General features: G+C 33.2%; 3 protein-coding genes and 2 non-coding genes across 11 annotated transcripts; 1 reads left to right on the top strand and 4 right to left on the bottom strand.

The window, feature by feature from the left end:
• Positions 1 to 1,417: 1,417 nt before the first annotated feature.
• LOC131163556 (heterodimeric geranylgeranyl pyrophosphate synthase small subunit, chloroplastic-like) lies at positions 1,418 to 3,050 on the top strand. The gene has a single exon (XM_058120153.1). It carries the CDS (start codon positions 1,898 to 1,900, stop codon positions 2,819 to 2,821), a length of 924 nt encoding a protein of 307 aa, XP_057976136.1. The 5' UTR covers positions 1,418 to 1,897; the 3' UTR covers positions 2,822 to 3,050.
• Positions 3,051 to 7,392: 4,342 nt separating this feature from the next.
• On the bottom strand, positions 7,393 to 7,466 carry TRNAV-AAC (transfer RNA valine (anticodon AAC)). The gene has a single exon. It is a non-coding gene; the product is annotated as a tRNA-Val (tRNA).
• Positions 7,467 to 8,696: 1,230 nt separating this feature from the next.
• On the bottom strand, positions 8,697 to 8,769 carry TRNAK-CUU (transfer RNA lysine (anticodon CUU)). Its single transcript has one exon. It is a non-coding gene; the product is annotated as a tRNA-Lys (tRNA).
• Positions 8,770 to 9,939: 1,170 nt separating this feature from the next.
• On the bottom strand, positions 9,940 to 11,641 carry LOC131160482 (protein S40-7-like). Of its 2 annotated transcripts, none has more exons than XM_058116230.1 (3): positions 11,243 to 11,641; positions 10,947 to 11,000; positions 9,940 to 10,815 (listed from the first exon to the last, which is right to left on the bottom strand). In XM_058116230.1, exon 3 carries the CDS (start codon positions 10,798 to 10,800, stop codon positions 10,243 to 10,245), a length of 558 nt encoding a protein of 185 aa, XP_057972213.1. In that variant the 5' UTR covers positions 10,801 to 10,815; positions 10,947 to 11,000; positions 11,243 to 11,641; the 3' UTR covers positions 9,940 to 10,242. The 2 variants fall into 2 exon arrangements, with proteins under 2 accessions (XP_057972213.1, XP_057972203.1); XM_058116220.1 differs by having other exon boundaries at positions 11,132 to 11,610.
• A 3,852-nt stretch (positions 11,642 to 15,493) lies between these two features.
• Positions 15,494 to 22,021, bottom strand: LOC131161454 (ATP synthase gamma chain, chloroplastic-like). Of its 6 annotated transcripts, none has more exons than XR_009138474.1 (4): positions 20,615 to 21,970; positions 16,874 to 17,173; positions 16,644 to 16,716; positions 15,494 to 16,231 (listed from the first exon to the last, which is right to left on the bottom strand). XR_009138474.1 is itself a non-coding variant. In XM_058117235.1 (2 exons), exon 1 carries the CDS (start codon positions 21,779 to 21,781, stop codon positions 20,639 to 20,641), a length of 1,143 nt encoding a protein of 380 aa, XP_057973218.1. In that variant the 5' UTR covers positions 21,782 to 22,021; the 3' UTR covers positions 15,560 to 16,716; positions 20,615 to 20,638. The 6 variants fall into 6 exon arrangements, 1 of the variants encoding a protein (XP_057973218.1); XR_009138473.1 differs by having other exon boundaries at positions 15,560 to 16,716; positions 16,874 to 16,947; positions 17,094 to 17,173; XR_009138478.1 differs by lacking the exon at positions 16,874 to 17,173.
• Between the last annotated feature and the right edge of the window lie 5,586 nt (positions 22,022 to 27,607).

Below are 27,607 nucleotides of genomic sequence, written 5' to 3'. Positions count from 1 at the left end.
AATGTGAATACGGTTCAAAGTCGATGCTGCAGTGCTTGGATGACCTATTCAACAATTCAAAATTAGCGTTTTTGAGTCCTCTATCTACTGACAAAAAAATCAATTTGATCAAACCACGAGTGACACTCCAATCAGCACAATATAGCAAAAACCTAGATTTTCTCTTCTGCTTCTTCCTTTTTCTACCATTCACTTTCTCTCACTTTTCTAATAAAATTTTATACTATCAATCCTAATTTTCTTTATTTATATGAGATGTAAAAAGGTCTCTAAATAAACTCAATAAATAGTCCAAAAAAATCAGCTAAAAGATTGAATGGATTTCTCCATATAGAAGAGATACCTACCCAAACCTCCACTTCCTCCACCCCGTCCCATTCATCCATGTTATTAAAGTAACATATATACATCCGACAAATGTTCAATGTCTACCCACATTTTATTAATATTATAATTGTGACCCCAAAAAAATATAAGCATGAAGATGTTGACCTCTACTAAGATTTAACAAATATATATATATATATATATTATTCTTCTCTTAAAACTTTATAAATCTTAGGGATCTTTTTTAAAATTTAAAATATTTTATAAACCTAACTCACTTTTATGTTTAAAAAAAGGGGCACAAACCTGCTTTTATATTTGGTAAACATACAAACTTATTTAAGAATATAATTCCCAAAAATGAAATGTAAGGACGGGTTTAAAATATTTTTAAAATATCACGGTGATTCTTGAAATATTATGAAGGATTTTTATCTTTTTACCAAATCTTGGGGAAAGTTACGGTCTATTTAGTTTTGAAAAATAATTTTTATTTTTTATTTTAGTTTTGTAATAAATTACCAAAAAGTTTCTTAATTTTTCATTTTTACAACACTTATATGAAATAAATAAATATTTTTTATAATCAAAATTTATTAAAATATTTAAGAATCGATACTTTATTCATGACCATAATAATCATTTTTCACAACTAAAAAGTATTCAAGTCATAAATTTGAATTTAATGAATCACCCCTACTTACTAAAAAAATAATAATATAACTCAAAATAAATTTTAAAAAAATAATTTATAATTTCAATTGTTTTATTCTTATTTTAGTAGCCTCTAAATTGCAAATATATATTTTATAAAAGGTTTATTCTCTTTTATCTATTAACTGTGTGTAAATGCACAAATTATTGGCTAAAAAGGAAAAAAAATAAGATAAGATAAGACTTGAACATGTATTTATTCATTTATTATATTTTGAAAATGCTTTGTTATTTTTATGATTTAGATAAATTTACATTTTATGGATATAAATTTTGTCCAAAATTATTTATGCTTATACGCAAACACTATGTGGTCTTACTAATATTCATAGCTATAAAAAAAATTAAGTGTGCATGCTCATGAATTTACACTAAAGTTTTTTCTGCGAATTCACCGAGAAAAGTACAAGTGAGCAATCTAATAGGGTATGGCCCATGCTATCAACTACTCCATTTCGTATCTTATTGGGCGAGTAGCTTCCTCTTTTAATTTTTCATTAATTGCCCCAAAAAAAAAAAAAAAAAACAAATTGCGAACGAACCATGAATGAAAAAAGTACAGAGCCAAGAGCAGGACCACCGACTGCCCTAGACCTCCACATCCTTGACCCTTCGCTTTCACCCACGTTATTCATACACACACAGTACACTCAATTATTAATATTATAATTGTGACCCCAACAAAATTAAGCATGAAGAGAACGTGGTGTTTTAAAACCATACCCTCTTTATACATTTCAATATCAGCTCTTATTAAGTATTGTCCTCCCATCCATCTTCATCTTCATCTTCATCTTCATCTTCATCTTCCTCTTCCTCTTCCTTCTGCACTTCACATTTTTCTTAATTATCACTCATGGCTGGAGTTTTCCTCCTCCGGATCGACGCCCAACCAAACATTAATCTCCTCGCCGGCACCCCTAGATCAAATCTCCACCGTCCGTCTCGTTTCAAACCCTGCAGGATGGTGGCCATGCCCCATCATGACCACTCTTACTGGGCCTCCTTAAATGAAGAAATTGAAGCCCATCTCCAGCAGGCCATCCCGGTTCGCTCCCCCACCGTCGTGTTCGAGCCCATGCGCCACTTGGTCTTCGCGGCACCGAGGAGCATGGCCCCCGCGTTGTGTATCGCAGCCTGTGAGGCGGTCGGCGGCCGGCGGGAGGATGCCGTGGCCGCAGCCTCCGCGCTGCACCTCGTCCACGCGGCCTCGTTCACCCATGAGCACCTTTCCTTGACAGATAGACCCAAGCCTAGGCCCATGATCCGTCACGCCTACGACCCGAATATTGAGCTTCTCACGGGGGATGGAATAGCGCCATTTGGGTACGAGTTATTAGCAAGATTGGATAACCCGAGCCGGTGTAGTTCGGATCAGATATTGCGCGTGATCATTGAGATCTCACGTGCTGCTGGCTCACGCGGAGTTGTTAACGGACGATACCGAGAAATGCAACTGGATGATTCGTCCTCGTCGAGGGATGACGAGTGGATTGATGAGGTGTGCAAGAAGAAGGAAGGTGAGATATATGCATGTGGGGGTGCGTGTGGGGCTATTGTAGGGGGTGGGAGCGAGGAAGAGATAGAGAAGTTGAGAAGATACGGTCTGTACGTGGGGATGATACGAGGAATTCTGAACAGAAACAGAAGAAAGGAAGAGCGCATAATTGAAGTGGTGGTAGGCTTGAGAGATTTGGCTCTTCAGGAGTTGACCGGCTTCAATGGAAATAACGTGGCGGCAATTTCTAGCCTTGTTGGGCCCAAGTTTTGTGACGTTTAGGGCCCATTATATGGATATGGGCTTTTCAGAGGAGAAAATTCGTACGTTTGATGGGCCCACAATTATGAAACATGTAAACTATTGATAAAAGCTAATTGAGGCATGAGCACGTGTGTCACACGTGCATTATAATTTTCAGTATTACTTTACTATGGATAATTATGAATAGAAATGTATATGAAAAAATACTTGTTGTAAAAAATATTTTAGATAAATATTTTTATAAAAAGGTGTTGTTTGGCTTGCACTACTCATTACAAAAATTATGTTTTCAAAACTACATAAGTTTTTTGAGCGAAATAAATACTTTTTTAAAATGTAAACAGGGATTACTTTTAATTTCTCGTAAATAGTTGTTAATAAATCATAAGCGGTGACAAATTTGTCAATTTAAACAATTTATGAGCATTATGTTCGTTTTCTTAATAAGGAATTAACAAGAAATTATAAAACATTATTAAACTAATGATATTATAAATATAAATTAATAATATTATTATTTTTAATTAAAAAGTAACAATCGTATATCGTTTTATTTAGTAGAACATATTATAAATTTCAATAAAAATGTTTTTCATTGGAAAATATTTAAAATGCTAATTAAATATATTCTATAAATTTTTACTAAAAGATTATTTAATTTTATAATTAGAAAATAGTTAAATTTTTAATTAAAAATCTCAATTAATTTGTTGATTATACAATATTAAAATTTTAATTAAAAATTAAAATCAGGAATGTTAGTGAAGATAAATATTGATTACACATTAATTATAAAATATTAAAAAAATTAATTACAAATATTGATTTTAAAATTTTAATTAAAATTTTGGTCAATTTTTCAATTACTAATATTTAAAATGTTTATTTTAAGTACTCGTTAATTTTTAATAAGATAGTTTTGAAAATTCAATTAATATTGCTAGTTAACATAAACATTAGTTAATTTGTTAACTATAAAATATCAAAATTTTAATTAAAAATATTAATTAGAAAAATGTTATTAAAAAATATTTACAATGTTACTAAATTTATGAATTGAAAATGTCAATAAAAAATATCAGGTACTTTTTTGAATGACTCCATTTTTTTCAAGAAATAATCTTCTAAAATGCTCTAAATACAATCAATATAATTCAATATATACTGTCATTCACTCTCTCTTATTCCTTTTCTTTGCTTTCCGCTTCCTCTTTCCTGACAAACAAAGGGGAAGGCCAAGCTCCCAACCACAGATGCAAAGCACTAAACGCAAGCCCTCATCTTTAATTGAATTTTTTAAAGGCTTAATGTGTTTCTTTACTTCTTTTCTTTCCTATGATCAAACAATAAGGGGATTTCGATTAGCATGACTTGCAATACTTATCTCCATATCATATGCAAATTGTTTGATAAGGGATCATCACGAGTTCTAGCATTCTCACAAGTTTCAACAAAATGAACAATATGTTTGCTTTGGGTTGCCTTTCCCATCAAACTGATTAAATTTTAAAGGTAAAATATTCATTTGGCATTCTCGTGATGTCAATATGTTTATTGCACGACTTTGAATACATGAGAGAGTTTTGGTATAGACTACCATATCGTGTCTGAATTGTATTTATTATCATATCCTACAATTATTCAACAGATAATGAAGCGATTGAGGTTGAGTTGAGCCCCTTGAGAATCCTATGAAACTTCCTTTTCTATGTTACAAATACTATCCCAATTAAAGAATATTTAAACAATTAAGATTATTCAACAGATAATGAAGCGATTGAGGTTGAGTTGACCCCTTGAGAATCCTATGAAACTTCCTTTTCTATGTTACAAATACTATCCCAATTAAAAAATATTTAAACAATTAAGAAATAACAAACATTAAAAGTAATGAAAGCACCATCATCCTACAATAATGCAAATAGCTTGTAGAGTGACATGATTAACATAAATAATTACAATAGCTCAATCACAAAGTTTCTCCCACATTAAAAAAATTACAAGCCCTAATAAATTAATGGCTCCAATTATATAATGCAATTAAATAATTTTAATTGGTACCTTTTCTTGGATCAAAACTTGTAATATTAGCACGAGTACCAAAGCCTTTTAAATAATTTGCCAATGAAAGTTATGCTTTATTCATAAAAAACAAATTAATATAAATTTTAAAAAATAAATTCAAAGAAAGTGTCACTACATGCAATGTTAATGGTGAAAGTAGTTTATGACATACAAGTAACATAAAATTTTTATATTATGGTTGGAGCATGAATTTTAAATTTAAATTTATGTAATTTTTTTTTAAAAAATTAAGATAATTTCTTGAGATTTCGTAAAAATAAGATAATGACATTTTCTATAGTTTTAAAAATTTTGTAAACTTCTCCTGAGATTTTAACATTTTCAAATACCTCCCAATGTTTGTCAAAAAAGATACAAACTTTTTTTCAAAAACCTCTCGTGATATCTACCAAAAAGATAGAGACGTCTTTTGTAAGAAACAATCGTAATATTTTTGAAATCTCGAGAGAAGTCTGTGTTATTTTAAAATCTTAAGAAATGATTCTATCTTTTTACTAAATATTAAGAGAGGTAAATGTCTTTTACCTAAAAATTAAAATAATTTTAAATCATTACCAAACATAGTTAATTGCAAAAATTTATTATAAAATATACTTTCTAGAAGCCTGGGGAAATCCGTGCCGACAAACAATCTTACGATCCCCAAATAATTGAAATAAAATAAACTAAAACGTGAACTATTCCATTTTTGTTTTGTTATGTCTTTTTTTTACGAGGATTTTTAGGAAAGCCAGCTGTCGCCTCTTTTCCTTCAGTTTCCTTGTCTCTAATTATTTTTTAAATATTAAACATAAATATTAGCAACTCATTGCATTTATTTTAATTACTTTAAATATAATTTTGTTTCATATAAACTCTAAGTATAATTTGAATCTAATTTTATGAAGTTTTAGTCAAAATATTTTGTTTGAAGAAAAAAAATTACAATAATTTATATTTTATAATAAAGAATATAAAAATAAAAATTTATCTTAATGTAGTAAAAATTTTAAAAGTTTAAAACTAAAGACAAAAGGCACTAACTTCGCCTGAGATTTGACAAAAAGAAAATAACCACCCTTGAGATTTTAAAAAAAAAAAAAATTGAAAGATCTTCCCTAAATTTTTAAAAATTACAGGAGACCTTGTTCAAATGAATGAAAATTTCAACTTCTATTCATATCTTAGAAAAATACTTACAGAGTATTTATATAAACATTATCATAACAAAATTTACGGCTGAAAAAGATAAATTAACAATATAATAACAAATCTACATCTGTTGTTTGCTGATATATCAAATGAGAAGAAAAGTTATTATTATGTCAACAGAAAATTATCGGAATGTAGCAGTTTCTATTTTGCTTAACTGAAAAAATATTGTTGTAGGTAACTGGAAAAGGCTAATAATTTGAAAATATCGATAGACCCCCTTGAGGTTTGCAAAAAAGACACTTGTCTTCTCTTACAAAGCTTTTTTTTTTTTTTTTAATGTGAGATTTGTGTCTTTTTAATAAATTTGAGGAGATGTTTATGATATTAAAAAATGTGTTATCATGCGGGATGAGAATTTTTTATTCTAAAATTTATAATAAAAAAAAAATTATTGTTTAAAATGTTTTTTAAGAACTAAGAGCAGCATAAAAAATTATTTTCATGAACAAGGAAGTGAAAGCAAGCCTTGAGATTGGAGCTTGAGATAAATAAAATAAAAAAAGGCGACGTCTCACCACCCACCTGTATATATTCTCCGTACGGCTTTAATTTATGGACCTTGCCCCAGAGGAGCTGTACTTTTCCAAATCATCTTTTACGTCTATTTTATTTTATTACCATCACACAATTTTTGCTTTTTTATTATTTAAGCCCAAGCCCAGGCCCAGTTTGTTCTGATCTGACCCAGATGTAATGGACTGTTTGGATGCCTTAATTTACTTTTTGCCAATTGGATTTATAAGACTGCATTAGACTGAATATAATTAATCATATTGATTTTAATAATTAACACTGAGTATATTAAATTAAATTGTTTGAATAAAACATGCATGCTTATCCATTAAGCTCGGTGCATATTAAATTATGAATGGATGAGACTAAGATATTGGAAGTAATTTGAGATACGTGTCGGCTATTATCATAGTAGAATCTAGGCTCAATAAAACTTTAGTTAATTGTTTTATTAGTTAATAAATAGGTAAAACCACATCATTCAAATTTTAAAGTTTTGCATTAGAGTTTATCAAAAACATAATTTATGAAACTGAGCAATTACTTAATTCTACGGCTTGATACTTCAGGAATGCCTAAATTATTATAAAATTATTTGACTTGATATTATATTGGAACATGGGCTAATATAAAATTATCTTAAGTTGGAGTTTCATGTTATTAAAAATTTTTAAAAAGTGGAGGTTGGAAAGAGCATGAAGAGGGAGTGCAAGCAAAAAGTGTAAAAAATGATGATGATGATTATGATTAAAAAAAAAAAAAAAAGAACTGACGGACAGCAAATTATGAGGGAAAAATGGCGTCGCCCGGACTCGAACCGGAGACCTTCAGTGTGTTAGACTGACGTGATAACCAACTACACCACGACACCAGCCCTACACCCTTTCCGTTGTTGTCAGTGTGCCTGATGGAACTCTATATTGCATGTCATATCATATCAAATTACTACAATTATTATAATGTTACCCTAAATTAGAGGGAGAGCCAAAATTTTAAACTGCAATATTTGCTCTATAAAATATTTATAATAACATTAAAATTATGTAATGTAATTGTTCAATTATTTTTTCTTCATATTAAATAGTATTAAAAATAAATTTTGTTTTGATATAATTAAAAATAAATTTTAATAATATATAAACTGAAATATTCGTCCTTCAATTTTTTTCAACATTTTTTTTTTGTATTTTTTATCTACAAAAAAATTAAAATAAATTAGTTTTGAGTTTCTTTTTTCAAAATATAACTAACTTGTTCTTTATATAACCGGACAATCTATTTATATGCAGAAATTTGTCACCCATAACTAGGGGTGTGCAAACGGTCAGTTCGATCAAATTCGGTTAATTAACCGAATTTTTCAGTTAACACTAATACTAACTTAACCGACCGAATTAGTTATTATAACCGAACCATACTCTACTGAACCAACTTTTCGGGTAATTCGGTCAACCCAATATGACCAAATAAATTTAAAATTAATTACAAAAATAAAATATGATTGCAAATTTTGTTTCTAATTTATTAATTTCAACTTAATTAATAAAAGGATTTATTGATAAAAGAGATATTTCTAAGATTAAACATTTAAGATTTAACATACATCATATATTAAAATTACTAATTTATATAAAATTATTAATTAATTAGTAATTTGGATAATTCGATTAACCAAATTAAAAATTTCTTATACTTGAACCGAAAATCGAATATTCAAAATTATCTAAATTTGGAATCGAACCAAACCGACCGAACTCGATCGGTTAATTCGATTAAACCTAAATCATGCTCATCCCTAACCATGACGCAATTTTACCAAAAATAAAATAAAATAAAAAATAAATCTCCATTTTAACATCACTTATTATTTTTTTTTCTTTCATATATGTAAATTAACATATACAGAAAACATGCGCACAGACATATATAGCGCATTTTATCAAAAAAATTGAAAAGTGAAACTTATGCAACTCTACCATTTTGTTCGGATTAAAATTCTTATTTATCTACCCAAAATAGAAGGAAATTTGTTTTTATTATATTTTATATCAATATAATTTTAAGAATAGGAAAAATAAAAATGGTAAAACGATGAAGAAAACGCCCACCGTGGGGCTCGAACCCACGACCACAAGGTTAAGAGCCTTGCGCTCTACCAACTGAGCTAGACGGGCTGTTGATTTTAGTAGTCTCTCTTGCATATTTTAAAATATTTTCTTTATTTTTAATAAAACCAAGAAGACCTGCGCATGCATGGCATGCGTGAACCACGTCATTCATATATCGCCACGTGTCAGTCACATCAGCGAACACTGACTTATATAGTTGAACTATCGCCATGAATTACTAGGGACCCATAACAAAGCATATAAAAAACCTCAAAACTTTATTTTGGTTTTTTTATTTAGTTTGTTTCCACACAAAACCAATTAGAATCTCTTAGCTAGATTCTCTTCACTTTACCAAAAAAAAAAAAGCACATTATTTTTCAAATATTCTTTCTATGAATATTTTAGAAGTATTTTTATTATTTTTCAAATTTTCTTATATAAATATTTAAAAAATTATAAAACAAGATGTTATTTCTCACAACTAGTTAAAAAATTTAAAAGTAAAAATAAATAATAAATTTAATTTAAACAAATAAAGGTTTTTAAATTTTTAGTTAGATTTATATAAATGACACATACATTTGTATATTCTTTCTCACATTTTATCATGCTCAATTTATATTTTTTTTATTACGTCGGGTGTCTTGATTTTCTCGACTCATTCCAAGTACCTTGGTGGCGTCACAAGGTTCTTAACCCGACCGATCCAAGGTCCTTGGGTACCCGGACTAATCCCATGCCTGTGGAAGCCGTCCCCAACACGACACGAGGTAAATTAGGTCTTGCCTCGAGGTAAGAATCGAACCTGAGACTTCTACCGACAAGCGGCCCATCCCAAGCTCACCCTTGCGACCTGAGCCAATGCCTTGCGACCTCAATTTATATAGTATGTATGAGAGAGAGAGAGATGGTGAACTTACATTTTAAAAAAATAGAAAAAAGCATAGTAAACTTTAGAGTTTATTATAATTTTTATTCCTAATTTAAGCAATAATACAATAAGACAAATAGTGTTCATCTTTCTGCATTAAATTTGAAACCACTAAATTATAAAAGAGTTATGAGTGTTTGCATTAATTAATTAAAATGGCTTGCTCTTATTTGAGATTAAATAAGACTTAACCCTCAGAATTTGAAGTTCAATTCTAAATCCAAAATTCATGAGCACAACAAAATAATTCAGCCAAACTCATTGCCAAGGAAACTAAAAACAAAAACAAAAAAACAGGGGAATGAAGATCAATTCTTTGCATTTTTCCATAAGAATGAACTTCTGAGTTCTTATATAGAGACTAGAAGACCCAAATCCCACAAGGCAATCTCAGAGACCTAGAGATTGCAGAACAGAACAGTCCTACCCAGAAACAGAACAAAAGCCAACAGAAACCCCCTGTACACAATTACACTGCAAGGGTTAATAATATGTACCATCAGAAGGGATGGGCAGACCTAATTTATTGCTAGCTAATAGCTATATTATAACCTATGTTATTACCATTGCATCATATGATGATATGGGCATGCCATGTTTGATGCCTACTCAAGGAAACCAGTTTTTGTTAAGACAGCATTCCTGACTCTGCTCAGGTCTCTCCCTTTCAGGGTCCTCCCTAGTCCTTCACAAACAGAGAATGAAGAAATCTGACTCCTTGCAAGCTTCCTAGCAATCCATTCATGTGGAGGCAACTTCTCAAAATCGTCATCATCATCATCATCATCATCATCATCATTCATGACTCTCCTATCATCGTCATCTTCATCATCATTCACACCATCATCATCATCATGCCATGTAGAGTTAGAGGCCATCTTTGGGATCTTGCCATAGATCTTTGACCAGTCAGGAATGTTGACAGGGGCAGACTGCTGCTGCACCACGCTGGGTTCATGAATGGGATTAATGTTAGTGTTAGCTCCTGGGATCATTCTGACAGCACTTGGGAGTCGCCTTGGAACAGGGGAAACAGAGGACGTCTTGGCTACGCTATTGCTACCTCTTGAACTCCCACTTTCATTGAGAACATCCCAAACATCTCGTTCCTGGAAATCTCCATTCCTCATGTTGGATCTCCAAACCCCAAACCTGTCCTCCATTGATTGATGATTGCCCTGAAAAACCCACAAAGCAAAGATTTTGAATAAGCTTCCCTAATAGGTAGACACAGAAATTCCCAAAGATTACTCAAAATGGGCATGCCCTGAAAAACCCAGAACCCATTTATGGTAAAACAAAACTCTACCTGGGTTGAAAACCTCCAAACTCGCTTGTTTTCCCAGATCTCTGAAAGGGGTATCTGCAACGTGGAATGAAAAAGCCTATCAGAACTTTTCTAAAGAAAAAAAAAAAACACTATGTATTGATGAAAAGTAAGTATTTTTAATTTCTTTCCGTGGCTTCCTGCATTGAAATTTCTTATATTCTTACCTGAAAGGGTTTGAGGAGGTTGTGGCGGGGAAGGGTGAATCTCTGAGAGAACCCAAAACCCCCACAGAAAGAGAAGGAAAGGGGGACGTTAGGGAAGGAGACAAGACAGACCTGATTTCACTTCTTGAGATTTTCCGGAGGAGAGGTCTCAGACCCAGAGACTCTGTTCTGTTCTGTTCCAACCTCAAATAAAAAGACAGCCGGGCTTCGAAAAAGGAAAGGGTGCAATATGGGAAAAAGGCAGTAAGATTTGTTTTACCGAAATGCGAAATTTTGCGTCATTATTTACACATCGTCAGTGTGGTAAAGATCAGTTCTCTACTGATTTCCCCAACTTATCCACCTTGGGTGAGTCAACCTTGCTCTGTTTTACTATTGGGCCTGACCCTGTCCATGCCCACGAGCCCCATTCTTGTGGCTACGATAGGAAATTCTCTTTCATTGCAAACTCTGATGAACAGCATGACTCATGTTACAATGACAAATAGTTGTTTCTAATTAGATAAATGAGAATTTGAGATCTAAGAGATTTTCTCTTATTAGGAAGTAATAGAGTGGATTATCCCTTTTCAGGTCATCCCACAAAATTTACCCTCTAAATTGAAAGGAAAACATGAAATAGTTGAAACGAGAGATAATCTTAATTTTATGTGTCTTATACTTTTATGTAAATTTTACATTCAATTATATTTTTTAAACAATGTTATCTCTCCCGATGTAATTCGAAGAATAAAAAATAACTGTTTATTGAGAAAGGCTTAGTAAAAACTGCTCCTTGTAATTTTTTTGTTTTTTGTTTTTTTCAATTTTTACCTTAATCTTAATCCTCCCTTTTAACTTTCCATTGGGGGTAAAATCCTTTTATGTGTACTTATTAACTTATGAACAAATGTTGAATTTCATTGTTTAAAATTCAATAAACTGACCTCTAATTAAACCAAATTTTTTTCTGATGTTGATTTATTGATTACAAATTCATTTAAAGGGATTCACAATTTGATCTAAAAAAATAAAAATTTCACAACGTTTCAAACATTTTACAATCCAAAATTACTGATATTCCGTGTTTATCCAATCTTGGATTTCTATTAACATAACGAGATTAAGGAGATAGTAGGCCAAAAGAATGAATTCTATAAATAATTACTTGATTTAATCGTCAACCAAGCAAGGAAAGAAAACATTTTATGAATTTAGTTTTATTTTTTAATTTCTGCATATTTTACACATGATTACGCACCGCCTTTAAGAGCGTGAGTTTATGACCATTGTTGAAAATTTTGAGTTTCATATGATCAATGCTTCCTAAAATGCTTTATGTTTAGTACGCCAAAATTGACCTTACCAATGGTTGAGTTTAACCTCTTTTTTTTTTTTAGGACTCTTTTCTCAATGTAGTGTGCAACACAAACACTTTTATTATGATCTCATGTCTTGATGTATTTGACATCAACACTCATACGATGCTCTTTCAATGTGTCTCACATTCCTAAATAATTTAAAATTTTAATATTTAAAATATAAAATATATTTTAATATAGTATTATTTATATATTAGGTAACTAACATATCCTTGTCACATCACTTCATGTCCTATATATATTTTTAAAAATTATTGTTTCATTTGATGTTATGCACGCTTCATAATTTAGTATAGTAAATGAAACCCTAGTTGAAAAAATGATACAGATGCTATTTTTGTACATGCACATAGTACTTGAAAACATAGTCTTCCGTCTTACTTTGAAATTATATAAAATTTAATACAATTTTATACCGTATTATTTAAAAAATTGATATAAATTTAATTGTAATTTTCATGTTTCATGTCTTACTCAGATAGTTTCTATGAGGCGTATGCCTCTCAAAAGCTAACGGAAACGTACAAAGATTTTCTCAGGCAGGCCGGATGAAGATTGGCGCTCAAGTGCAAAGGCAGAAGGGAGCTTAACTGTAAGACCTACCGTCGTAAAAGTCGACCTTAGTGATCCGACAATGTTAGTGAAAGGCTCGTTACTCGACGAATAAATGTTATTATAGGGACAACTGGTTGATCTTTCCTAAGAGACCAGACAAATTATTGCCCACAAATATTTCCCATACCATTGATGACACCACTAAAAGATCCTTTCTGGTTTTGGAAAGATTGTTAAAAAAGACAAAACTAGCACACGCAAGAAAATTCAAAAACACCAGAAGGGACAATGGCCAAGGCTAACCAAAGTGGTTGAACTATTTTTGCAAACACACTATCATAATCAGCCCCATACAGACACCAATGAGCCATCGCATTATTAAGGAAAGAAAAAAATTAGACATTAATAAGAATTCTCAACAACACTAGTGAATTTAATAGACCACCGATGGGAGCGAAAGGGAAATGGGATGGAAGAAGCCAACGCTTGTTTTGTCAAAAGAACAGAGTACCCCACACGCAGCCGTCATTCAGTGTACTTGGCTGAATCATACCATAAAATTCCAAATGTAAAATGTGATCGACATTAACCTTTCAAAATTTTAATGTAAGTTTTTCTTGATGTGCTTTTTTGCCCTTTATTTTAGTGTTGCTTTTCTTGTGGATAAAAATTTAAAAAGCAAAGAGAATAATTGCAGAACAGAGCATGTAATTTTGTATTGTGTTATTCGAAATAGAAGTTTAACGTGAAGGTGGGCAGATTCATTTGCTCTGGATCTGACAGACTTCGGGCTCTTGTCGCTGAAGGGAGGCTACACAATTTTTTCGTCTATGTCATCAGTCATAAGCAGCGGCGGCCATAAAGCTTTTGCCGGCGACCCTATGCAGCCATGCAAGTGTGCAAGTTGCCCCTCGTAGTTTGTTTTTTTTTAAGCTTGTCCTTCCACGTGAACTGCTTTTGCCCACTATTTTCCCCCCAAAATATTAATTAAAAAAGGCCTTGTTTTTTATTCGGCACGTGCAGAAGGTTCGCAGTCGCAGTTCCGTGTACCAGTAAAGAAAATGCATCATTTATGATCATTATTATTATTATTTTTTAACTTAATACATCACATAATCTCTACACCTTTATTGTAATAAATTATGAGCTTAATTAATAATTTTTTAAGAATTATATATTAGTTACTAAACTACCGTGATTTGCGCGGTATGTATTTCTTTTAATTGTTTGTCCCTATGAGTGTTATCATTACGGCTTTTTATAGTAATATTAAATTTGATGATTAGCCAAAAAAGAGAAAAAAATTTCACACCATGTTAGAGCCAAAATGATATTATTGTTGGGAGAGATATCGACAAAGAACCACAACGAAATAATTATTTTCTCTATATGCAAGCAAATATAGTGTACCTTTACTTTTATACGTGCTGAAAATAATAAGAAAATTAATCAATCACACCAAACCACAAGAATACAAGCAATTTTTTACGTGAAAAATTTTCCCAGTATGAGAAAGAAAAATCACGGGACCTAATCCAGTTGAAACCTCCACTATCAACCAAATAAAGGATACACCAAATCTTTTCTAATAGCAATTAGAGGTTACAAATATATCTCATCAAGATATCAACAATCTTGATAAATACAAAGCGAATCGAAAAGAATATACCAAAATCACGATTATTGTTCATGGGCAAAAATTTCAACTCCCAAACTCAAAATTCGATTTCCACCATTCAGATTGTAACTCCTTGAGTCGTGAACCTCTCCTCCAAACTTCAACTCGATCAGACCACGAAGTGGGATCGAAGTTTTGATGAAATCTGGACAGTATGAGAGAAGTCACATTTTTCTCTATTTCTTTTGAAAAGTAATGGCTCCTCCCTTCTCTCCTCTCTTTTTATAACTTTCTTTAGATTATCACGCTAAAGGACTAAATTTTGAACTTTTAATAAAACCCACTTAGGCTTTCCTCAGAAATAACCCGACAATTATTGTTAAAAAAATTATAGTTATTATCCTTTTTAGTGGACCCTGCAAGATTGAAAATTTGAATCCTCTTATCTCTTTCGATACCGAATTTTTCTTCTTTTTCTTACCGTTGTTTTTAATAAATTGAACTAAAGTAAGTTGTTATATCATAAAGACGACAAAAGGAAAAGATGATAAGACCATGCTGATGGATTATGGACGAAAAGATATATGTATTTCTCAAATTGCATAAGCATGAGTTTAACTTTTTTTTTTTTTTTTTTCTCAAAATAGATTTTTCATCGCCAAGATTAATTCCCTCCATAATTGTTGTGAAGAAAAATCCTACCGACTCAGCTTAAGGCACATGACATCAAAAATTTGCAAGTAAAACAAATTAAAAAATTGAAAAAAAATAAAAATGGTCAAATCTATCAATTAATTAATAAATTTCAATAAAACATGGAATGAAGATCTTCTAATGTTCCTTCATTGTCACCCTCCATTATATTCTCAAAAATGAAATCTAGGAGAGTAAATCTGTCAACAAATCAATTTCATTTTTAATAACAAAATAATAAAAATAAAAACATGATAAAAGCGGTTTGTCTGGAGACTGGAGTTTCTTCTTTTTACACCCTTTACAGTATATAGTATATACTGTAGTTATACTGTGAGTTGTGATTGGTTGGAGAGAAAAGAAAGGAAGAGAAAGGAAGGAAATGGCTGAGACAAGAAAATGGCTTTTTCCTATCACATACAAAATTATCTCTTCAAAAGTGGAAAAGAAGGTAGATGGAGAGAATCTTGCTACTCAAATTGATAGTCGCTTTTTACTAGACACTTTCCTTCTTCAACCAATCACAACTCCTTCGCCTTTTAATCTCCTGCAGCTTTTAGTTTCCATTGCTTTTCCTCCTTTTCTGCAAATCACAGCCTTGGGCTGGTTTCCTGCTCTAGCAGAAACTGGAAGTTCCACTGGCTTGTGTTTGGGAGTGGGGATTGGGTCCAAACAGTGAAGTTTCATGATTCATGAACAAGCTTTAAATGTACTAATGCCCTCATGATGGGATTTGTCCTTCCAACAGCTTACTGCTCCAACCCATGGATGCAGGGAGAACCACATGATTGCCTGCACTCTGCTCTGTTTCTTTTTCTGCTTGAATTCCCCTGTTTCCCCACTAGTCCTCCTGAACTTTCTCCTCACTCTGCCCTGTATCACAACCATCAGACACCATCATGGTGTTACTTCTTCTCGAAACAACCAACCCCACCTAATTTCTATGAAAGGGAAAAAAATATAAGCACAACGGTTTGGTCTTTTTCTTTCTTTTTTTAATCCCCAACATGAGGTCTCTCAAATCTGTTCCTGAATTTTGGAATTGGTAATGAATGGTGATTGAAATGTTACTCAAAACTGTACAAAACCACTAAATGGATTTTGGGCAGAATAAATAAACAGTTTCCTTTGCAATACATGGATGGAGCCTATAAGCATCATGAAACTAGGCAGATCCCAGTTTAATAGACCTAAAAAGAATAAGCAGACAGTTCAAATCATTCATGCTTGCAGAATAAACAGCTGAGAGATTTTATTTGGACAATGAACTGGATGAGAGTCAGACCAATCAACAGGCGAAGCACTTTGCTGGATTCAGTACTGATTCAGTCATCCGAAGAATATGACATGTCCACAATCTGCACATTCAAAAACAAAATTTTAGTGCCAAAACAGTTCAATAAATCAAAATTAGAACATAATCACTAGAATAATCGCATTACTCAATAAGCCAAACAAGCAAACAGAATGAAAATTAACATCACATCATTTTGTCTGCTCTAAGTTTTTGCTTACCACATGTTTCTGTATCAACATCAACATGTTGCCTGATCAAGTTTTCATTTTCCACACGTGCAAGACAATGAAGGCTGCATTTAAAGAACGGGAACAACTCAAATGCATGGACCACTAGTTTGCATTGGTGAAGAAAAACTCCTCGAATGCATGGACCACTCATTTGCATTGCCCAAGAGAATAAGCTGACAAAGAAACAGTGAGTTTTCAGGTCCAGTACCTATGTACCATGGCAATTAAATGGATCCACTCCACAATCATCATTCAGGACATTGCACAAGGACTCTGGCATTCATCCATCTGAACATTGGGAAAAAAGCAAGTAAATGCCCCACTTCAGAGATTTTAGACAACATACTACCCATCACACAAAATGATGGAAAAAAATACCAAGTATTATTTTAAGAGCAAATGAGTTGATCTCTGACCATTCATAGTTTTTCATAGCTAGAATTTCTCACCAATGGAACCCCTGAAATCTTCTACGCAGCCTGCACACTATCCCAGGACTGTTGTGTGCACATCTTGAACCTTAGCATGTAAATTAAAATATGCTAGCTTGGCAAATTTGTCTGCCCAAGCTTGAGCAAGTTCAATGCTCATTGTTTATAAAAAAATTTAAAAAATAATAATAAGAAAAAAAATAGTGTTATATTAGTAATACAGTTTTACTTAATAACAACAACAACCACCAAGCCTTAATCCCCATTAGTTGGAGTTGACTGCATGAATCCTCTTCGGCCATTCCGCACAATCTAGAGCAATGTCCTCTAACAGATGGAAACCTCTCAAAACCTAGCTATCTCAATCCAACTTTCTAAGTCTACCCCTCCCCTTTCTAAGGCCACTAATATTAACTAGCTCACGCTTTCTCGTTGGAGCATTATTTGGTCAACGTTGCAAGTGCCTAAACCATCTTAACCACCCTTCCCTTATCTCTTATCTTCCACAAGTGCTATGCCCACTTACCACAAATGTGTTCATTCTTAAGTTATTCTTTTTAGAATTAGACCATTTACCCACTTTAAGATTCTCATTTCAACAACTTTTACTTTTTGGAAATGTCGCTTCTTAGTTGCCTATCATTCTCATCCATACAACATAGCTGTATTATCTGTCCTATAAAGCTTTCTTTTTAATTTTAACACCACATCAAAAGTATTACTCTATTTTACATCTTCAATTTCTCCTCTAGCTTGCAAAATAGATGCAACATATCGAAATATACTAGTGCTAATAATGTCTACACAGTCAAGTTCAATATTTTCTCCAATATTCCTTCCTAAAAGACTAAAATTACATTTCTAATATTCTACCTTATGTCTACATATCTTAAAATCTCTAGATTCTAAAACTTCTCTTTCCAACTTAGATTCTCCTCCACCTCTAGTTTGATTGACTGAGAAAATATCTAGTGCAAATGGCACCTCATTTTGGATATCCATAATAAGTTTGTCCCTCACTAATGCTAAAAAATAAAGACTCAAAGCAGACCCCTGATATACACCTGATTGGAAATTTCCTAGACTCTCCATACATAGTCCTAACACTAGTAATTACTCCATCATACATAACCTTAATGACATCTGTATACGTACTACATATTCCATTTTTTTTCTTAAACCCACTGTAGAACTTCTATAGGATTTTGTTAGATCAATAAGTGCAAGACCCTCGTCTTTTCCTTCTAAGCTTTTCCATTAATATTCTTATCAGCTATATTCTTTCTTCCAACTGCTTGACAACTGCAGCAATAATCTGTTCCTCAAATTCCTGAACACCACATCCAACCTTGTCCCAAAATTGGAAATAGAAGCTGCATCCACATTGACCATCAAAAAATGGCCGCCAAGGGAAGGGGGGCAGACACCAACATTCAGACATCTGTCCAATAGATGGACACTGGTTCTTCAGCTGCAAGTAAAGCCAAGGCTGCTAACCTCCTTGGATCTGGCTGTTTCCCATCAAATCTGATGGAGTAACAGAAGGTAGAAAAATAACAAGACCTCCTTCTTGGTAACTGATTTAAATGCAAGATTGAGCCAGTCATTCATATCCTTTTATCTCTTTTAAAGCAAACCCTATTATGCGCCACTTTCAAAGGTGGCAATTGCTTATTCATTTCACATGAACTTTTTGTAGAACATTGTTCCCTCCAGTAAACATTTTCATATGATGCCTATGTTAGCTGAAAGTAATAACGCCTAAGCAGGTATTAGTGATGTATTGGAAAAGGCTCAGTTTTTTTGGGATGATAGGAAAGGGAATGCCAGCTTCATCCACATCTCAGTGATGTTTAATCTCACCAAGTAGCTTGAATACTTCTATTCCCCAGTTTCATACTCATACAAGCAGGAAAACTCAACTTGAAAACAGGCACTCCCCTTGAAATGATAATAAACATGACGCCCATTGGCAAATTTAAACTAAACTTTGAAATGATAATACACATGATATCAATTGGCAAATTTAAACTAGAAAATCACCATTAGCCAATCGATTCTTAACTTTAAGTCTTGAACCAAAAAATCCAGTGTTTGAAGCATACCCTTCACTAGCATTATGATGTGCATTTTAATAATTGACCAAATCAAGCAGCTCCCTGAATCAGTAGCCAATATTGCACAACTTTGTTCTACCCAAAAAATCAAATCCACACATCAACATCGTCCCCCAGATGATCAAATTACCATTTCTGTGGAGCATCAGTCCTTGGGAAAAGCTCAGAGAAGAAATTTTCAAGCATAGACGTGGCTGAGTCATTCTTTTACCAGAAAACCTTGTTTTAGCAATGAAAAAAAATAATTTCAATATTTTTGTCTATCAATTGCCTGTGTTCTTCAAAAATAATATGTAACCAAGCTCCAGGCACTGGAGTGAAGCAACAGCATGCAAGCATGTCTAAGTGTGAGCAAAGATGACAAAGCAAGATCAGTCTACGAGTATTGCCAATCAAGGCACATTATCTTAGAAATGGGAATTGAATAAAGAAGGTGATAACTTGACTCTCAGAGAACAAGTGCATCTAGCCGTAAGGATTACCTCAGTTGAGATAAATCTGTTCTCAAAAGGAATACCCTTAGAATTAATAGCCTAATCTCTAGATAACCTTCCAAATGATAGGATGGATAGGCAACCAGTTAGCACATGAGAACAAAGAGTTTCATTTGCACCAGCACTCAAAGACATCCAAGCACTGTTTAATCTCAGCACTCACCAAAAAGCACCTCAGAATGCAGATAGAAATTCAAATAATAAACACATCCAGAGCAAGTAAAACAAGAAAGTTTTCGAAGCTCAATTGGTTGAATGCCAATGAAAAACAATCACATACTACTGAAAAGAATGAGGGAACCATGCATGAAGCAAAACTAGATATATTACTTCAAATGCATAGAACATGGTTTTACTCAAACTCTGTGGCATGGTTCTCACTTCTCACTAAGATTAAGCAACAATAAGCGAGCTTATATCCACATGGTTTTACTCAAAATCGACAATGTGGTTCTCACTTCTCATTAAGATTAAGCAGCAATTTCAAATAAGAAAGTTTCTATCAGCAAAATTAGATATATTACTTCAAATGCATAGAACATGGTTTTACTCAAAATCTGTGGCATGGTTCTCACTTCTCACTAAGATTAAGCAACAATAAGCGAGCTTATATCCACATGGTTTGCTTTTGAACAAGCATACAAAAATCACAAAAAAGGGAAAAGCATGTGTGATTTGAAACTGTACGTGGAAGCAAGAGAACCAAATAAATTAATCCATCTTAAGTGCCTCAGCTCCAGCCACAATCTCCAATATCTCGCCTGTGATTTTTGCTTGTCGCTCCCGATTGTAAGCAACCGAGAGGGTCCTCTTCAACTCCACCGCATTATCAGTTGCATTACTCATGGCATTCAACCTTGCTGCAAGCTCACTGGCCAATGACTCCTGCAATGCCCTCAGAATCTGAGTATTCAAATAGAGAGGCATCAAAGCATCAAGAATCTGAACTGGGTCTTGCTCAAATTCTAGAAGAGGAGAACACTCCCCTGTCTCTGTCTTTACAATATCCCTCTCAACAATCAATTTCCCTCCTTTAGTAGTCAATCTGAAAATCTCATCTTCCGCAGCATCTACATAATTCCCATTTGCATCACAAACCCCTCCTCTAGGCAACAATGGAAGCAATGTACGAATCACTGGGTCTGACTTAACCAATGACAAGAATTTCGTGTACAAAAGTTCAACCTTATCAACCTCTTCACTCACAAATAATGAAAAAACAACATCGGCAATCGCCTGAGCTTCTTTCACCGTGGGAAAACTCCCTCCTTTGATAAACTTATCTACTGAAATATGAGGCCGTCGAAGAAAATAAGAATTACCCCTTTTGCCGACACTGATTACAGTGTAATCTAAGCCAAGATTCTTCAATTCAACGATCCGTGCCTCGGCCCTTTTTATAACTGCATTGTTGTAACTGCCACAAAGGCCTCGATCACCTGTCACAACTACAAGAGCAACTCTCTTTACAGGCCTAACATTTGTTAACGGAACGTCTACGTCTTCTGATTGGAGCTGTTCGTTAATGTAATACAGCATTTCAACCAGTCTCTCGGAGAAGGGCCGACCGTTGATGACTGCTTCTTGGGCTCTACGGATTTTAGCAGCCGCGACGAGCTTGGTCGCTTGAGCGATTTTCTGGGTGTTTTTGACCGAGTTGATTCGTTCTCGGAGCTCCCGGAGACCGCAGCGAATAGAGAAACGGAACGAAGATTGAGCGCGACCAGTCGGGGTTGGGAATGTTGTGTACGAGCAAAGACGAAATGGGTTGGAGTGAGATTGAAAATAGAACGAGGATGTGCGAGAATTCAGAGGATTCGAAGGTATCCACGCTGTTAGTGCGGAGCAATCCATTGTTCAGAGTGTTCTTAAACCCTACCAGGAACAATCCATGTACAGAGAGGTGTTTGAACCGTGTTTGATGTAGCGGATTGCAGGAAAGCAGTCTCTGATTTGAGAGGGAACTTTAAGTCGGCTTCCCCAGAAAAAGGCTACGAGGCGCCACCGTCTAGGGTTTTAGCTAATAAACCCAAAAGTCGTAACTCTACGAGTCTTGAGACTGCAACACTGTACACTTGTGAGCACACCGGGGGCACAAAGATGTCTCAAATCAACGAACTAAAACTAAATTAAATAAATAAAAAAACCTCTTTCAATCACTCGATCACTACTATAGTGACCAATTTTTTTTATATTATTTTATTTTACCTAATATAAACATGTGATAATGAAAAGTTTAATGAAATCACAATTTTTTCTTAAATTTGAATAAAATATTATAAAACTAAACAAACATCATACTAATAAGAAAATTTTTTTAAAATAAGTTAAATTGACACACATCTACCCAATATTATAATTTATTAATCACTATGAAAAGTAAAAATAAAAATTTTAGGAGTCATTTGGTTTCACTATCAAAAATTAAAGAAAAATAAAAACTTAAAATCAAAAATAGAAACTAAAATCAGCAGCCTATTTTATTAACATTTATAAAACTAATATAAATTTAAAACTTAATTAAAAAAATATTTATTTTCATATTTCAATCAAAATATTATAAAAAATAATTAAAATAATAAAATTACAAATAATACACATTAAAAAGGTACTATAATAAAAAAAGTATTATAACTGTTTTATTTTATTGTTCTACTTTCAAAGTTTACTTTACAATAAAAAATTTATTGAACGCGACAATTTAAAAATAGTAAAAGTGTTGACAGCAATGGAAAACTTGTTGTGTATTTTGTATACTTTATTTATGAAGGTTGTGTCTATATATATATTTAATGAGAAATCAAAAAATTAAAAAAAAATGGTTACAATTTAATAGCAAAGAATATATTTGGTTACAACTTATTCTGTTTTGTATCTGCACTGATATAATTGCTAATACGCCCCCTCGAGTCCAAGGGGATGTCAACCACTTTGAGGCTTGCTGTAAAATGGTTTAAATTTTTCTGCAACTAACGGTTTGGTAAAAACATCTGCAAGTTGATCTTTGGGGCTGCAAAAGGAAATTTTGAGTATGTTGACAGCAATACGATCTTGAACAAAATGGTAGTCAATATCCATGTGCTTGGTTTTTTAATGAAAAATATGATTGGCACAAAGGTATGTTGCACTAAAGTTGTCACACCATGGTGTTGGTGCTTGAGATAAAAACAAACCAAGTTCCTTGAGAAGAGTTTGAAGTCATATTAATTTAGCTGTCGAAGATGCCAAGGATTTATATTCAGCTTCAATGGATGATCTAGCTATTGTTTCTTGTTTCTTAGAACTCCGTGATATAAGATGGTTACCAAGATAGATGCAAAAGCCACCGATTGATTGTCAATCATCCAAACAAGCACCTCAATCTGCATCCAAATAAGCTTGAAGAACAAAACCTGAGCGAAAAGTAAAAAATAAACCATGGTTGATTGTACCCTTGAGGTTTCGCAAGACCCTTTTCAGTGCACTCCAATGAGTAAGTTTTGGTGAGTGCATAAATTAACAAAGTTTATTTACGGCAAAAGATATATGTAGACGGGTGAAATTGAGGTATTAAAGACCTCCAACTAAGCTTCTATAAAGAACATGATCATCAAATATTAGGTAAATCAAATTTAGAAAGCTTCAATGATGCAGCCATAGGTGAGGACATGGGCTTGCATTGAAGCATGTTGCTGCGAGTGAGTAAATTTTTTATATATTTCCTTTGGGAGAGAAACAAACCAATTGTGGTATGATCATATTCAAGACCCAAAAAGAAAAACAAATTCCCAAGATTTCGAACAGGAAGGCAGTACTCATGGCAGCAATCAAGGTATCAATAGCAAAGGAGTTAGATGCAGTTATCATTATTCCATCGACATAGACAAGCAGGAAAATTTTAACAGTTGCAGTATTGAAAATGAAAAGTGAAGGATCAGCTTTGGAGACTAGAAATGCATACTAAAGTAACCAAGAACTAATTTGATCAAACCAAGCTCTTGGAGCTTGTTTCAACCCATAAATTGCCTTGTTGAGCTTGCACGCAAATGTAGGATGAGTTGGATCCACAATGCCCTGAGGTTGCTGCATAAAGACATCATCAGTAAGATTCCCATATAAAAATGCATTCTCAATATCTAGCTGGCGCAATGCCCAACACCGAGACACAACAATGGATAGGATGAGATGAATTGTCAAAGGTTTAACCACAGGGCTAAATGTCTCGTGATAATCAAACTAACTTAGGCTCAATTTGGAACTCGAAAAATACTAGAGAAAGGAGAAGAAAATATTAAGAAATCCACGTTTTCATGTTTGGTTATCAAGAAAATTGAGAAAGAAAATGAAAAATATATCAAATCAATAGACAAAATTTTTGTTTTACAAATCATCAATATTTGACTTTTCTTAATTTTTAATTGTATTGAAACAAACTTTCATTTTTAATAATATTTCACATAAAAGGAAAATATAATAAAAAATAAATTTCCTCCTTATTTTTATTTCCTTTCCTTTATCCCAAATAAAACCCTTGATCCAAACGGACCATTAGTAAATTATGAAAGTGAAAGTTTTGAAGTATGAACAAATGAGTTAAAACAAAAATTAAGCAAAGTTAAGACTCAAGACTTGAGACTTGTTATAATTAACATATTTTTCTTTTATATTACTAAATGGTGCATGGCCATTTTTATATGAAATAGCTTGTTCATGAATTAATATTTTCTAAAAGTATCAAACATGAAACAATATATAGTTATTTGTATAAATATATAATCCCACTTTACTTGACTTGTCAAATTTTAATCGTTGGGATGTCTCCTTAGTTAATACGAATATTTTTTTTCATTCATTTATACAATTGTGCCTTTTTCTTTTGATAATTTAAGACTTATTAAATCATTTATCATCTATCTTATTTTAAGTTATTTTAAAATTATCCCTAGTCCTTCAATTGTCACTAAAAGTAACTAACACACTTCTTTCTACTAACATACTATTTGGTAAAATACTACATTTGTTCAAATCAATTGAGGTGCTCCTCCCTCATCTTTTACACGTGTTACACTTAACTTACGACGAATATTGTTGACCCTATAGGTCACGTGTAATGACCCGAAAAATAATGATATTTAAATAATAAAGAGGAAGGAAAATGGAAACAGTAACAGAATGAGGCAGCCGACTTCGTCGACGAATGCTTCATGTTCGTCGACAACATTGCTTTTTGGAGGTGATAATTCCAAGAAATTTCCTAGGCCTCATTGACGAACACAGGCGTTTCGTCGATGAGTGTTCTTCAGGACCTCGTCGACGAGGCCCTGTCTCGTCAACGAGAAGATACCGAGAGAGGATTTTTGAGAAGTTTGAAATTCATCAACAAGGGTGCAGATTCGTCGACAAACTTTCTATAGGACTCGTCGACGAGGTGACGTGGCTCGTTGACGAATCCCGCAATATAAATAGTGCAAAATTTCGGATTAATTCAAAAATTCAGCGCCGCTCTCTCTCCTACGACCTCTCTTCTATCTCTCTTCAATTTTAGTCCAGTTAGTCGTCAGATCGACGATCTGAGGCCACTACGATGCTCTTAGCGAAGTTCTCTTCAAGTTTGCTGAGGCGGATCGTCGGTGGGATCAAGTCGAATTTCTCCCCATAATCAGGGTAAGACTTTTAGTCAATATTTGGCCTTCTGATAGTTGTAGGAAATGATGTAAGCAAATAAATATTGATATTTTGTTATGAGATTTATGGTTCTCAGGGCGTTGAGTGGAGAACCCTGCGGGTGTAGGACCCGTCATAGTAAGGGGATTTTAGCAGGAATCAGGTAAGGGAAATATGTTATGTTAGGTAGTTCTAAAATGATTTCCAGTATGAAATGTATATTTTTACCAGTTTATTATCTGCAGCAGGACAGTATACAGATTATTAATTATGAATATTATGTATTAAATTACTGTGTGGCTTGAGAATATAAAAATAGTACAGAAGTATGTTTTACAGTATTTTCAGGATATGTTTTACAGAATATATAGCTAGTGGATATGTTTTATAGTAATTACAGAATACCATGATTATACAGTTTTCAGTACCATGATTATATAGTTTCAGTACCATGACTTACAGATTACAGTTCGGTTCAGAAATACAGTTGATACAGTTATAGTTTATTTCAGTATTATGGTTAATACAATTATTACAGAATCATGATAAAACAGATAGTGGTTTATAGAGATGTATTATATAGTATCAAACCCTGTTGGACCATTACAGTTTACAGAGCACGGTATCGTAGCTACAGATATTCAGTTTAGAGTGCAACCACCTATTCAGATAAAACGTGGTAGTAGGTCGATCGTGCCCAGACGTGGACAGGCTCCCCATCAAATATGGGTTGAGGAGTGTCCGATCTGACTGAGGGAGTATAGTGATTTACCTTAGTCGGCCAGCCAAGGTAGATCCCGCCTACGGGCCGCACAACCCTGTCATGAGGGGTTAAATCATGACACACAGTTATCCACAAGAAAGTTTTCAGTTATTATTATGTATATACAAATTTACAGAGACAGAGAATGTACTTATGTACATTAGAAGTATTTTGAATAGCAACCTAAAATACATATATGTTAAGCAACATGGAAATGGTGGTGGTTTCTATTATTTGTACTGTATTTACAGATCCAGTTATACATGATTATATAGAAATAGATTTTTATAGTGATATAACTTTTTTGCCACACACCAGCAATAGCATATTTCGTCTTACTGAACTTTAACTCATCCCAGTGTTGAATTATTTTTCAGGTAAGCCATTTGAGCGAGCGGAGCAAGCTCGCAGATAGAGGAGCTGTTAGTCTGCCCTTTTTGAGGGTGAGTGTTTCGAGGTTCAATTTTGTTAGCTTTGGTATTAGTAAGAGTAGTTTTTGAAAGTACAGTGAAATATGTAATATTTGTGGAATATTTAGACACTCTGGTATTATGTATATATATATATATATAAGGTGGTGTTTTATGTTATTTGCTTTCCGTTGTGTAGGAACTTGTTTTAATTTAAAATAGTAGAGAAGATTTTTAATTTTATAAGTAGGTCGTTACATCACGCCCGGTTTTGATTATGACAAATACTCATTATATCTAATGGTTGTTTGAAGTTTTGTGCAGGAACTTAAATTGAAATATCTTAATGCACATGGAAGAAAGTGAAGATAGAATACTCATTTTTAATATGTTGTAATATATTTCATTTATGTAAAAGGGCTTGTAATAGCTAATTAGAGCGTTTTGTTTGTAATAATCACACACCCCACATGCATTGTGACGCCCCGATTTTCATACAATTTTTTTTTAATAAATAAATAATCATGTCATAAATCCACAACATCCACAAATCGGCCACGTCAACAATCCTACTACCATTTATATAGCCCGACTCGCATTGGGTATCGGGTAAAAGGTATTTTATTATATTTAACCTAACAGCGGAAGACAATATACACATATCAGTCAGAATACAATACCCAGAGTATCAACACACATATAAATATTCACACTACCTTCCCATACTAAAAATAACTACTAAACTCTAGGGAAATTACATCTCCCCTAGTCCAAAAACTCACCCTGTGTATCAGGGTCTCAACTCCCTACTATCACAGAGCTCTATCACCCGGCCTGTCTCTATTCCTTGAAAAATTTAGATAA

The sequence above is a fragment of the Malania oleifera genome, chromosome 1 (genome assembly GCF_029873635.1).
Source record: "Malania oleifera isolate guangnan ecotype guangnan chromosome 1, ASM2987363v1, whole genome shotgun sequence".
Lineage (NCBI taxonomy): Eukaryota > Viridiplantae > Streptophyta > Magnoliopsida > Santalales > Ximeniaceae > Malania > Malania oleifera.
The sequence above is the reverse complement of the archived record's forward strand: the minus strand, read 5'-3'. Positions and strand labels throughout refer to the sequence as shown.

What these genes read in the sequence shown, in the direction of transcription:
- LOC131160482 (XM_058116230.1), bottom strand. Translation starts at nt 10,800, where the DNA reads ATGGAGGACAGGTTTGGGGTTTGGAGATCCAACATGAGGAATGGAGAT.
- LOC131161454 (XM_058117235.1), bottom strand. Translation starts at nt 21,781, where the DNA reads ATGGATTGCTCCGCACTAACAGCGTGGATACCTTCGAATCCTCTGAAT.
- LOC131163556 (XM_058120153.1), top strand. Translation starts at nt 1,898, where the DNA reads ATGGCTGGAGTTTTCCTCCTCCGGATCGACGCCCAACCAAACATTAAT.